This window comes from Varroa destructor, unplaced genomic scaffold, assembly GCF_002443255.2.
Source record: "Varroa destructor unplaced genomic scaffold, Vdes_3.0 BEIS01000004.1, whole genome shotgun sequence".
In the NCBI taxonomy this organism is placed as follows: domain Eukaryota; kingdom Metazoa; phylum Arthropoda; class Arachnida; order Mesostigmata; family Varroidae; genus Varroa; species Varroa destructor.
In genome coordinates, this window is record NW_019211457.1 from 22,035,620 (window position 1) to 22,050,635 (window position 15,016).

A 15,016-nucleotide genomic window follows, 5' to 3' on the forward strand; every position below is an offset into this window, starting at 1 on the left:
TTTTCATACGTGAAAACCAGAACGACAGTATAATCAGACCCAGAGTAGGTGTTGTAATCCAGAATTGCATAAAACGCGGATGTGATCAGTGGAGTAAATCCCGTAAAACACACTAAGAACTATTGATTTCCACATAGGTACTTTGCCGACCTGCTGATCTTGTTTGTATGATTACGTTATCTATTAACTTCGATGGTTTGTGATAGAACCTGTGTTCTGGTTTGGCAGGCTGTGTTTTGGGAAAGAAAACAGCCGCAGTTGTTCACGATAAATATAAAGCAAGACAACACTGGTGCATAATAGGAAAAGAATCAGATTCAAGAGACTGATAGATCTCACCAGATTATCTCTATGAGAGACGTTGAAAAGGTTATAAAGTGTTGTGACGATTAGGTCTACTTAATCAATACCATATCGTCTATTCAATACAAACGTAACCTAAAGTATTGTCAAATATGATTAAGATGCGTTATACATTTGTAAGATTGTAAGATTTATATGTTTGTTTTCTTCTGAACCCTTGCAGTTGCTGCATATATTCTACTGACATCAATCATACTGGTGGATCTGCTCGGCCTCGAGCGTTTAACCAATGCCTTTGGACTTCTATGTTTAGTACGAGGCTGTGCCTGTATCCTTGGCATTCCATTTGCTGGTATGTATGAAGAATCTAATATAATGTTATATTTATTTTTCGTTTTAAACATGAATGCTATTAGGAATAAGAAAAAGGTTGGTTAAATAAACAGAATGACGATAAACAGACTTAAAGGATTAAAAATTATCATGGTAAATGCTCAATGTGGAGCGATGGTTTATTTTTGTACTCGGTTTCTTGTCAACAAGAAGACAAAACAACTTTTTCTTACAAGAGATACATCTCGGTGCAGTGATATTAAATTTTATATAAATCGATTGCGCAAATGTATGCTTTTTGCCATAGTACCCATATATATCGATATATATATATAATTAACAGTACGTACTTTTAATCTTAAAATCTTTTAATCTTGAAGTAACGCATTTTCACAAATTGTTTATTATCTATTCGATTAAAAAAACTGGCAAAACTATGCCTAAGCTACTTGTTTTACTATTCAAACACATTTTAAGGTATCCTGTATGACCTCACCGGGTCATACCAGTGTCCATTCATTGTATCTGGTATTATGCTGGCTGCATCCGGTGCTATCGCTGCTACCGTTCCATACGTTAGAAATCCCCATAAGGTAAATAGTTTCGTATATACTATTAAAAATATATAGAAAATATAAATTAAAAAAAAACTGTTATTATACGATATATATAGCCTTCTTAAGCAAGTGCGCTCATCCGACGCATTCATAACTTGAAACTTTTCTACTTGGTACTGTAAAGTGATAGTATATGCGTGTCTATTCAAGACGGAGTACTCGTTTTGATTATCTCGGGCTTCTATGTAAATCACGCGATTTGAAGGCGGAATAGTTACTGTATTAATTGTCTGTTACCCTAACAACTGAATTAATTTATTTGGGTCAGATTACAAGCATCCCAGACAACAGTGACTGATCTCTTTGGTCTAGTCTTCCCTCGTATTATTTACCACAATTATGTTATGGATATATAGCAATTTATTTAATAATAACCGCCTTTTACCGTTCTAAATATGATCCTCATTTAAATTTGTTGATTTACTTGAGGATGGTTGTAAACGATAGGAAAGAAACTTTGCCTTGTTTACTCCACTTCCACCTCGATACAACTTTAAAATGAGCATTCTTAATATACGCATAGACCTCATGCGTAATCACGATCGACGTCCTCTACCACATTTCCGCACCCGTAGTTCAATACGAAAAAAAAAAAGTTGCATTCAAACGTTTGCCTGTATCTGTGGTACTGAACGATGCTTCTTTTCAATAAAAAAGAAAGTGGGCCGAATCTACCCTTGTAGTTTAAGAAAGCATTAGTTTCCCCGTAAATCCTCTTTGACCAGTTATTCGGTGTTTCCGTAATAATTAAACCACCTAGCTTTGGTAATAAATTTCCTGTTTGTGTGCGATGCTGCACGGTGCATGCTTTTAAAGTATAAGGCTTGATGTGGTTAATTCTATCAAACTATTCTTAGGTTGCCTAAGATGACCTAAATTTCATTTGATACAACTGAGAACTTTAAATAGTGCTCTTGTAGCTGTCAAACAGCAACGATATTTTGTTTTTCCCCAAGTTCTTCGAGAACAGCTGTCTTCGAGGTTAACGGCGAGGCACACAAAGCCATCGATGTAAAGGATTGTGAAACTATATGACATCGAATTGATATAGGCTATTTCGTTTTGTCTAACAAAAGCGCGCTTTTTTTAAACGTAAAATTCGGGAGACTTAGTCTTTTTGAAATATGTACGGCTCAGATTTCTCATAAAATACATTTTTCCGTAGTGCAATTCATACAATGTTAATATGTCAAAAAATAATGAAATAATATACTAGTTTTGGGGCATAAAGCCTTATGGAAATGTACATACACTGATATGTCAAAGTAATCTAAGCCATCCTGCTCGTTGTACCACATATTGCTGTCAATGTATGGTTGCTTTTAAAAGAATTTTCAACAACCGTAACGAAACACGCCCACACATGTCGGATAATAACGATCATGGATTAATTGTGGATAATCCCTTGCATCAGAATCATGAATAACTTCACAAGCTATAGTAGAATATAGTTGGCTTCAAAGGTTGATGTGGATATTATTGTACTTTTACTTTGCTTCTCGAAGAAACACGAATACTGTATTCGCCAGTTTTTGAACCATTCTAATATTGACTTTACACTGCATAGATGTGGTAGATGAGCTGTAAATAACAAAAAAAATTAAAAAATAGAGCAACGTCTTCTCTAGCTGTGATCACAGCCAATTTTCAGTAAACCAGCATTTTTTCTCTAATTTCTCCCTATGTATTTAACAACAGCCTATATATGCCCAACATGTAAGCCATATTGTGATGTTGCATGAGCCAATAATGTAGGCGATTCCATTTATTAATTTTTCAAAAATTATTTAATTTTTGTAAACATGCTGCTTGATAAAGGAGTATCATCGGTATACACTGATGTATCCTGAATACCTGGATTTTTTTCAAAAGCATAATTATTTAAAGTCGAAGTACGCAGTATTAGCCATGACCTTCTGCCATTTGCAGGTCAGACAGCGAAGTAAACAAAGTTTAACTCGCTGCTGCGGAGTCTTGTGCACGAACATATATAATGTTTCGAAATGTAATTTTGGCAATACGTTGAGATTAAAATAATTTTCCAATTAAGACGTTGTTGAGATTTGGAAAAAGATGGCTACCTATAGTTGACAGTACACTTCAGCCACAATCGACAAATTAGGACTTACGAAGCTATAGCGAATAACCCCTGCACAAAACTACCAGAGAGAGACCATAAGCTTTACTGCTGCATATTTGCCTCAGGACGATGTCATTGAATATCCCTGATTGATCTGCCCATCAGCGATAATCGTAGAAAGTCACTTTCTTTTTATCACAAGTTACAACTCAATGAGTCACCGAATCTTTCTTCGTCATCTTCTTTAACCGAATACAAGGTTCATAAGGAGAGTTGTCTTTGTAGTTCCAAATGAGAACACTAGTGGGAAGTTCATCACTACCAACATTCTCTGTTCCTCTTAAGAAAGTAGGCGACTTGTTGATGCAAGAAATATCCTTTCTGCGCTTTACAACGGTCAATCCCATAAACAAATTTTTTTAAATGTTTCTTAGCTTATGTTTTTAGAGAACTAATACAAAATGTAATTGCTCTGCAATTTCTAAACGAATACGGATGTAACATTTATGATCACCGAAACACTGGAAGTACATTAAGCCATACAAGTTCGAAAAAAGCAGTCACTTCTTGCCCACACTCCTCGCATGTATAATCAGTTATCTAATCTATTTTTTAGGGTCATTTAAAGCATGTTATTTGAGATTCGAAACTTGAATAAGGTTGATATAACGAATAACTGAATAATTGATCCTCAGAAGAGCTGCTACATTGTTTTAGGCTTGTCAAAATGAAATTTACCGACGGTATATTTATATATGACAGCCGTCTCAAACTATAATTGTTTATGTACCTTAGTCCGTCCACTGCCCACAATAGATAATTTTTACTTATCCACACTGTCACCGATACCTCTCAGTCTAAACTTCACACTAATTATTTTCTTAGATAATACCGCCTCCTCCGGAGGAATTCATGTCGCCACTTGAAGAAATTCCCGAAGAGGAATCATTCACCGAGGACGAAAGTTCTCCTGAAAACACCAGGCGTCGTATCCCACACGACCTAGAGGATTCTGTTGCGGAAGAGGAGCGAACTTCGCTTGTAGAAGATGACGAAGATGATTTACCGATGACTATTAATTGCGATCCACGACCAGAAGCTAGTAGTAGCCACCAAGAACCATCTGGACAAGAAGAACTACGAAAGCAGGTATGCTAAGTGTGAGAACGCAAAAGTTTTGTTACCAATAAAGTAGGATACTAAACTCTATTATGTGGTCCTCTACATACCTTGAAATTTAAAGTAGCTGTTTGAGGGGCCGGCCTAAAGTGGATGGCTAATGCGCATCCTTTAGAGTGCGTTGCTATGGTGACTATCAATGAACACAAAACATCCAGTCAAGCTGGTTAAATCCTAGCGTCGAAAATTATTAGTTGAAAAACATACGAAAGAATAAATACCAGGAATTATCAATACAAAGGAAAAGCACACATTACGCTAATAGCTATTTGGTGGCTGCTATAGAGCTTCATAGGTCTGATGGAGAAAGCCCAGATAAGTCCAGCAAGACTCAGCATCGTATAGCATCAAAGACTCCTGTCTTTGATGCTATACTAAAGATGTAATTAAGCGGAGCGTGTATAATTTTTTTTGTAAATAGCTTGCTAGCCCTATCGTCCGGGTTTACAAGGTTTTAATAAGAAGGCAAAATATATGTGAATAAGCTTCAGTACTGCTCTGTATTTCTCAAGGAGATTTACATAATTTTTTTAAATCGATGAATAGAGATGTCTAAGCGGCAGAGGACTGATCCGATCGGCTAACTGACACACAGTATTGTTTGTCTTCGGGTATCAGTTTTTTTCAAATAATATTTAATTATAACAATAGTAAAAATATATGTTGTTAAAGGGTCCGGTTGAAATAATGAAGCATGAAATTTTACTAATTGGTCGGGAAATTTGAATCTAAGTTGCTAGAACGGTGTAGAAGGTAACGGTGTTAGACTACGATTAAAAATGTTACACTTGAAAGAAATCTTGAAAATGACATGTGAGCAAGTTCTGCATTAACGAAAATTCCGAAATGTCTGGTATGGAAATGGAGGAATGCCTTTATTCGCAAAACATACAAACAAGCAATGTCAATTTGTCTCAAAAAATCTCTATTTTTTTGTGTTAATATAATTGTAGGTTTCACCAGATCTACTCTTGGTTATGTTTCATAAGGTTTTTTTCTGCATTTAGCCTTTATTCCATATCGAACGGAGGACTGCATCTGAATGGTTAAGTTTTAATCTTTTTTAGAACTGTATATTTAAATATAGGAAACCTGTTCTATGAAGATTATTGAAAAATTTTGTAGTAAAATTATTGTATAATCGCTCGAAAAATTGAACAAGTGAAATTTATTTAACCAAATATTTCACAGAGTGCATCACAAACTGATATGGCCATACGCATACACCAACTATAATCAAGGTTACAAGATTATTGCCTTAGGCCCGAACTCGAGAAACTCGTATTCTTCAAAACCAAAATGAAACTCTTATATCAAGTGATTTTGTAAATCTGTAGGAGTCTTCGAAACAAGAAAAAAAATGATAACATCCTAAAACGGCATCCTCAACTAACGAGTTAGCTCAAATAATGATAATATATAGCGCTTATCTACGATTTGACAACGCAAATCACCAATAAACGAACTTCTTATAAAAAATGCGAAATATATGTGAATTGTACTGTATAAAGAAGAATTGCTAGACTTTAGAAAATCATTTTAATCAGACTTATTATTGATTTACTGCAATACCTATGAAACCGCTTTTTGTTGCAACAGAGGTAACTCTGATATTAGGTCATAAATTTCTGGACCTAAGAAGATTTATTGTGCATTATGCTATAGATTTCACGGTGGGAAGTTCTACAAGTATTTTCGAGGTGAGATCAGTTCTACTATATCTTAAAGTTGTTTTCTGACCATCTCGCGTGCCAGGTCGTTGTAATCCTACACAGTTGATCCATGATGTAGCTAAGACCTTGTGTAATCAAGTCGTACAAGTAATAGTTTGATTTAGTGATGCAGGCGCCTTTATCAGTACACCTCATTCTCAGGTTTACCGCGCTAATTTCACAGCAGACACTTTGTTCTTGTCTGTAATGCAGAATCTGATTTGTCAGAGCCGTATCTTCTTTGCTTCCAGGTATAACCTGTTCGTTGCTAAAAAAGATTGCTACCATTCGTTTTTCGCGTTTTCTTCAGCACAGTGATTGATGTGAGCAAATGTGTCTTGTTCTAAAGCTATTGCATCCTACCGCCGCTACCCTAGTTGGTATAGTTAGTGGTTTACCAGCGGAGCCATTTATCGATAAAATTTCACTCTCTACGCATTACTATTTTCAGAAAAATTCGAGTTGTTTTGTATGTTCTCCGAAGTATAGTTTCAACTGTTTTTCTTATGCTTTGCGGACTTTTTCTGCGGCTTATTTCGCCAGTAAATTACGTCCATGTAATTTCGTTACGCTTTACGCACTTGACCTTGTGTGACCTTTCGTTCACAGTGCTACGTTTTAGCACCCATTCTACACCTCCGTACACGTATCATTAAGCAACCCAAGTTATCACATTAACAAATAAGTTATTAAAACATTTCGAAAAACCTATCTGGTTTAAAGTTGGTAATCTAACGTTTTAATGGGAATTCCTAAGGCTACGTCGTTGGTTATCGCGAAATTGGAACCAACAAAGACACCGAAACGCTCAAGTAGTATATTTCTCATTGAAACTTATACACGTACAGGTGCTTTTTTACACACATATTCAACCAAATAGACCAATGCAACATCAGTTAGATTAAGAAAGTTACAAAAATATCTATTAATAATTAACTTTGGTTTTGATTAGTAATGTTTTCTTTATCTAATAAGATGCCTACGTAATATGCTATGTGGACGCCTCCTAACGAACGTTAAGGACTAAACAAGCTTCTATGTAAAATTCATAAACAATGACATTATCAAATTGCTTACATAATATATTACCTATATTACTAGTTATCCTAGTTGTTGGTAACATTATAGCCAAATTAATCAATTCTTCTTAACTTGTTAGGAATGCGCCCTCTTGGAGATCCGGTCGACCGTAAAGCATTCTGAGGATCACGTCAATCGAGACCAGGATTGTACCTATTAAGACTGACGGATAAATAATGAAAAGGGAATTAATCTTGAAACCTAAAGACAAGCACTACAAATGATCTATAGATCACAAACTTAAGTTACTTATTAACCGTACCGTGTGAAACAGTTATATCAAAAATAAGGTTTAACTCATGCCACATGAGTGGTCAAGTTTATTAGCAAGCGATTAGCAGCAGAGGAAAGCCGAAGTTGATAAGGGGACCATCAATGGACGAGACAATGGCTGTGTTACAACGAAGACATTTAGATCGTTGATATTTCTGAACTTGACGAGAAATTATTGTGTTTGCTTGATTAAGTCTGGAAATCTACTTTGTGTAAGACTTTATGATAGTTTGAATTGTTTTCATGTAGAGTAGAGAAACCTTATAATTGCACAACGCACCTTTTATATGATACTATAAAAGTATCACAGAAAAACAAATGTTTCATTTATCAAGTTAAATGTACTTGTTTATGTCTTTGTTAAAGAATAATAGGTTTTCAGGCAAGTATGTGAACACCTTTTCGATATTGTTTTCCATTCAAACATATCCTTAATATGCATGTAGAGTGAATTGGTACTAGTAAGCTAATGTTAAATGATTGGTGAGCAAACAACTATAAATGCAGACAAACAGATGTACCATAGATCGTAATAAAATTATGTCGGTAAAACAGTGGCTAGCTGCAGCTAATCATATTTGGAGCTCTATTTTCGTTGATCGCTCACCTTTATACGTAGAAAATCGTGATCAAATTTAACTTCATGTGGGGGCTAGCCAAAGTTCGTCCGCCTGGAAGGTGACATTTGCGCATATTTCATATGTATATTATTATATCTCTGCAAATGCATGTTGAGACTGAACAGGTATAAAAAAAAAGGTTCCTCTGTGAATTTCTGATTCAAACTGTGCGCTTCAAAATTCACTAAGGCCCGATCCGGCTATAGCCTTTAGTCGGGATAGATACTGATCGATTTGACTAGAGATTCTCCAACAGACTTCTAAAACGGCATGGTAACAATTTGATATAGCAACCGGCCAGGACCGCATGTTCATGGTTACCATAGCAAAGCATTCGAAGAGATGTGCATTACTCATTTAAACCAAATTGCCCATGTTTCATCATGTTGGTACTATTAAACAGTTTTAATTCAATATAGTTTTATTTAGAGAAATATATTCTGTATACATTAAATGTAACTAAAAAAATATAGCAGTTAGTGCACCTGCCTTTCGATTTCAACGTTGCAAATATACCCGAACAAATTTCAGTTAAATTTACATAACAGCATGGCCTTTAATCTTTGACTTGAAAAATGCCATTTTTCAGTGATATTAAGTCCATCGGCTATAACCGATCCAGAGCGCTCAAGTATATACACCATGTCTTCCCGTACTTGTTTTTTAATGTTGTTAAATTTCAAACTATCCGATTCTGAATTATTTAATTGACACAAAACGAGTAAAATCCGTATGCACCGAAAGGTTTACCGAGTAGCGCTGCAAAGTTTGATAAAAAAAAAATGACTATTCCTCGAATTTGCTGCATTCTGTACTCCAACATAAACTGAACATTGTGAAAACGTCATCTCTTTATAGTCTCTATTCCGTTATGTGAGATTTCTCTGATTTTTTTTTTGTTTTATTTACTTTTCTATTAGTCTTTCAGAAGGGGCGATCCTTTAAGTTAATGAAAATATATATACGGAAGAATATAACAGGCTGCTGAATTTAGACTCATACTACTTCAAAGGTTAGTCACTGAGAATCCACCGGGGCATCCTTGACAATTAAATGCGCTGAGATTTTCATTAATTATGTATGCCGTGGAAATTTCACAAGTTTGACAAATTAACAACTTCGAAATTTAGTTCGTCATTTGAGTAGTGTAACTCCATTTACTTTTCGTTGCAGTATATTGGTTTTTGGCTATTGCCTTTAACTATGGTTAACTTAATCTGCACCTTTGGTAAACTTAGGAAATCTAAAATGAAGGACAAACTTACAAAAACTTAGCGCACATAAGCCGTCATCGACAGGACAGAAAAGCCAAATACAGTTGCCTTTTTTGGCTGATTAAATGTAAGATTAAATTTACCTAGATTTGGCATACTATGTAAGCTCAACATTTGTATCTGCATAAATCAAACAATGCAGCGATTCTATGAAAAAATATGAGCCAAAAACTACTGCGATATATTTTAGATACCCTAAATTTGGAGGCACGCTTTTAACTTTGAAAAAAAGCTAAGCATATGCACATCTTCTTTAAATTAATGGATCGCTCTTTCAGATATGTCATCAAAATTTTAACCAAACGCGGAAGCACCTTTGGTCGATTTAAAGCACTTATATTTCTATATAAGCCCGCATCAATTCAACCAAAGAGAATCTATTTATACAAATAACGGAGAAAACCTTGTAGTAATTACTTAATGTTATCCAATATTGTACGCAAACCGTGATATCTAGCTGAGCAAATAAATACTAATGTTGAAGTTTTCGTCAGTGCAAAAACAATCATTCGCGTAGTGATGCACACGATTAGTTTTAAAATAAATTATTTTGTTATTTTTACAAATCGTCTTTTTATTTTTACATTCTGTTTGAACGAACATGTAACAGGTTTTGTTTAAAATTTTTTAAAGTTTAAAAAACATATGAATACGACTACCCGTGGCAGGTTATGCTCTGTGAATTTCACCTGCAGCGACATGGCCTGAAGGCAGGAGAGGGCGTAAATTGAATAATCGGGCTTTAGTAATTACAGTACCTAATTCTAGGAAATAAACGTATTATCATACTTATTACAGCTTTGTTCCAAAACTCTTGCATTTAAGATTTTTGAAACAATTAGGATCTAATCATTACATTTTGTATCAAAATCTTTAATTGCAAACAGGCTGAACTTTGATTTGGCTTCTGTTAGGTTATCCTACAAGTTCGTTTCAGAATTTCACCTTATTTTGAATGAAGAGAGTTATTGACCCGACCAATTTTAATGAATGATATATTTAATATTATAAATGATGACCCTAGCCCATCTTACAGGAAGTTTTTCAGTGTTATTCTTTCAAAGGTATTTTTTATAAAATAGTTCATTCGGTTTTTGCACTTTTAAAAGATATAAAATTTCTTCTATTAAGGAAGTTTCTCTAAGAAAAAAGTAATAATCGAAAGGAGCATGGCCGGAACTATAAACTAGTTGAGGTAAAACATCTTAATCAATTTTCGACAATGTTTGGCAAGTCACTAGAAAAGTATGAACCTGGACGTCGTCACAATGAAACATGGCTTTTCGTCTTTTAGCCCTAATCGAATGTATTGTCTTAAACGATCGAGCTGTTCTTACTACTTAACTGTGGTAACAGTCTCGTTGTTCGAAACATTCATGAAGAGTTCAGTTGATGATTAGTCAGATTATAAGGAATCTAGATGTCTCCTTGATTGATATAAAAATTGTTTGTTAGATATCTTTGAAGACGTAGTTTGGATGCTTCTTTTTTGTGCAGCTTGGTTCATGCTGAAATCACCACTTGGAAACTAAACGAACGATCTTTTGGTCCTCTATCTATATTGGGTTCATGTATTCCACAAATATATTCTCTAAGCCTTCTCTAAGCATAAATCTTTAAAACCGACCTTAAATATTTTTTTAGGAATTCCTTTTTTGAACTTGTGACTGAAGTTGACTGAAATGTACAATTATATCCACAAAGATTCCAGAAATCGGAAGACAGCCCTACATACACAATAAATAACTGCTTCTCATTCTCTACCCAACTTTAGTTATGGTGCCAAAATGTAAACCGGTTTAAAGTTGGATGCGAACTTAGGGGAAAACTTAATTTCATTTTTGACGGTGAAAGTGCGTAAAAAGTTTTTTTTTTCCAATTTGTCGGAACGCACTATATGTTGTATTTTCAGTTGCGCCTTTTGCTTCTCAAATTAAAATGTACACGAATAAATGAACTATAATCGATTCCGAAAAAGCCAATTATTATGACGAAGTGCAATATAGACATCGGTGGGTTGGGCTTCACTACTGGCCAACGAAAACATTTTGTATAGTTGTTTCAGTTATATTTTCTTATATTACGCTAAATTTAAAGGTTTGTCTTACTTGCCAGTCTTATATGTGATTTTAGCTTTTTCGAGAATTAAAAAACCGTACACACGCTGTATATGAGTGCCTAGGACTTAGACGTCACCAAGCGACATTTTCGACTTTAGATTCTAGAGGGAAAATCAAGACCAAGAAAGATGACGTTATGAACTGCAAATGTTGCATAGTCTTGATTGCGCAACCTTTATTTTTAAAATTCGCTAGTTCTCCTTTCTGCATGTCTTACCTACCAATAGCTTAAAATCATAGCTCAAAAGCAAGTTTATTCGTCTGTTCGGTCAAGTCATCGCCGCCACTAGTAGCCAATTAAGGTCCACGCCCCAGGTATGTTAAAGTGACAAGGGAAATAGTGCGTCTGTGAGCCCAATGCAAAGATTTTAATCGACAATTTGTATTACCTGTATACCAACGTTCAAGAGAGGTGCAATCCACAGGACCCGGGTGCTATAATCAAGTCGCCATGCAAGCATCAACCAGGTGATCCGAACTGATGACGGTCAGAATTACATAGCCTAAAACGAAGATCCTATTTGATAGTGAGAAATATGCGAAGCATTCAGCAGAATCGTGTAACATCTCCGGTGTGTACACAGAAATCCGAAACCCTAATAATGGACAAACCACTGATCTGGGCCCCGTTAGGAAGCTTTTTATCGACCTACTTGCAGGTCTTACGGTAAGTTTGGACAACCCAAGAGAGAAAAACGTTAATAAGTTTAAAATACAAATTTTGCCTAAAGCACGAACAACGTAAACTAACTCGAATAACGGCGTATCTATCTTGGCTATATATCAACTACAAGAAAGACTGGTGGGGCATCACTTCTAAAGGTTCGGCGGACAGAGGGCCGTCCATCAGTCCCAACTTTTCACAGAGCACTTTCCGATATGTTTTCTTGTAGTACCCTTGTCAATAGCTTTAATTATCCAAGTCTACATATGAAGCCCACACCGAATCATTATTATTATTAATTAATCAACTTTCTAATTCAGTTCAGAGCGTTTAGCACTTTGATAGGGCGTTGTACCACGTTTATTTTGATTTAAAAAGATCTAGTTATTCGTGTGATTCTAAGGTAGTAAAAGGTAATTAATCTTAATAGTAATATTATTTCTGATCCACTGTTATCCTCATCTGCGTTTTAATTACTGTTTCAGAATCATACAGTACTAGTAATAATTATATTAATAGATAATATTTATAAATGCCAATTGTAGCACCTAGGTTCTACATAAAAATTTTGAACTGTAGTATATGGCTTCAACTTGACACAAAGGTCAAGTTTGGGTCAAAACGAAGACATTAGCTATCTACAATTCGCCTCGTACGATTCCTTTAGTGTACGTTAAGTTGAAGCATAAGCATTATAACAGCTGTTTTTTCATACGCTTCCTTTCTTTGTATACCACCTGCTTACTTTTCTTTTTAAAAATGCCGTAAACTCATTATGCTTTCAATGTGCAGTGAATAAAATTTTAGATTGAGTTATACGTAAACATCATGTCTGAGATGACTGCTCAAAGGTAACTTCGAAGATTTAATATTAGCATCTTGAGTTAAAAAATGAGCCCCGCTTCAATCGGCCGCTCGAGGCGATGGGAACGATATTCTAAAAAAGCTGTAAGGACCTCATACATCGGGACGATTTCGACACAAACAAGACCGTTAATGAGAATTTATATGTATAATCCAAATGCGTAGTTTGAACGGGACTATCTAACATAAAAGACCCAACAAAACTAAGCCATTGTTCTCCACGACGGTGCCAGACAAAGGTCGTAGCTTAAAACGACATTTTTCGCACCCACACTATTTTCCAGACCTCACATTAATGGCTTACTACTTTGTACAAATTAATGTAAATTCTAAAAGTACATACGCCAATAAACAAGTCGTCAACAACCGGCTGGACAAGCTCTTCAACACAGACAAAGTTTCTAGGCCGATGGAAAAATATATCAGTTTAAAGTCGGAAGAAGGACGTGAAGAGCGACGGCAAATGGATATAATTTAATTCCTTGAAAAACGGGAATCATAATCATAACATTTTGGAACGCTTTTCTTGTTAAATGAAATGTTGTTATTACTTATTTTCCGGTCCAACACAAATTGATTGTCGTAAATAGCGCAAGGGTCTCGTATGCCTATATTAGGAGCTCTGTTTGTTCACTAGCCCATCCACAGCCCAAGGGGCATCACATGATACGATGAAATTTAATATAAAATGGGATCGCAATACAGTTGTTTTTCCATGTGACACCACATTAAGTTCCACTTATATCTATAAGCCCGAGTTTCTGGGTTATCTGAATTTAATGGGACTGAAAATAAAGACGTTCGTCCAGCACACAGTGACCAATACCTTCAGACATTAGATTGTTAATGTTCTTATATCGATATTCAGATTCCCTAGTGTCTTCAGCGAATACTCCCGTGAGTGCTTAAGGCTTGGAGAAGTCATCCAAAGCCAGCCATTTTAAATTAAAAAAAAAACTTTTCACAAAGCATAGTGTTTGCCTGATAAGTCCTAGGTGCCTTTTGCAGAGGTTGCTTGCCGCAATTAGATCACCTAAAGACGGGAACGCGATCTTGCCACTTATAGCCTCCATAAACCTTATTACCTCTCTACAGAGCATAAGCATGAAATTACTCAGCCTTATTGTTGATACTTTCGGTTACAGCGTTAAAAGTACTAAAAGCAACTGCTGGGCTCATAGTTTCCAGATGCGAGCCCAAATATCAAATAAAATCTGTCTTTTACTTCTGGTCAACGAGCGGTTGTATCCGTGGTAAACGAAAACGAAACGTGCATCTGGTTTATATATATCATACTAAAGGTATTAGACAGCGGCTTTGTCTTACCCAACGATTTAAAAATGTCCGACTGGGCTGATTTTTTGTGGATTGTTAGAGTTTTCCGGGAAGACCTAGATGGAAGACGGAGCGGACTGGATGAATACTTTTTTTGGGGGGCAGTTTGCTTTTTTATCTCATAAAGTGTAATGGTAATTTAAATAAACAGACTATTTTTGGCGATTAGCTCGGCTACGGTTGAAAATTTCTCAGCTTGTCCTTTAAAGTTTTCTTTTATTTTTTCTTAACATAGTTGCACAAGATAGGCGCGACATCTACTTAGTAACTTTTTTTTTACATTTTTGCGATTTAACCGCTAAGTGACAATTTTTACCAAAATCGTTTATATCTCAATCAGTTTTTTTCCTAGTCTGCAAAGATTCTTTCGGCAGGGAAAACAATTTTTTTCCACTTATAGGGGAAGCGTGATGTTAGTTTAGTTAATTCGTAAATATAGTTGATAAAACCTAAATCACTTTGTAGAATATGATTAATATCTTTATATTTGAATGAATACTTTTTCCGGGTGAACGAATTGACACTGAAATGAGAAGTCAGGATAAGTCTAACAGGGTATTGA

At 35.4% G+C, this 15,016-nt stretch overlaps 1 protein-coding gene across 10 annotated transcripts in view; it reads left to right on the forward strand.

Moving 5' to 3' along the window:
* LOC111250277 (uncharacterized) overlaps positions 1-10,037 on the forward strand; it is a 99,041-nt gene extending 89,004 nt beyond the window's left edge. For 8 of the 10 annotated variants that reach the window (XM_086985945.1, XM_086985946.1, XM_022805248.2 and 5 more), the window contains 4 exons: positions 527-655; positions 1,114-1,229; positions 4,219-4,482; positions 7,384-10,037. In XM_086985945.1, coding sequence (XP_086842071.1) covers positions 527-655; positions 1,114-1,229; positions 4,219-4,482; positions 7,384-7,464 — 590 coding nt within the window. In that variant the 3' untranslated portion in view covers positions 7,465-10,037. Of the gene's footprint in view, positions 1-526; positions 656-1,113; positions 1,230-4,218; positions 4,483-6,475; positions 6,548-7,383 lie in introns of all 10 variants that reach the window. The other 2 variants (XR_002673274.2, XM_022805250.2) reach the window with 2 other exon arrangements.
* Positions 10,038-15,016: the final 4,979 nt, after the last annotated feature.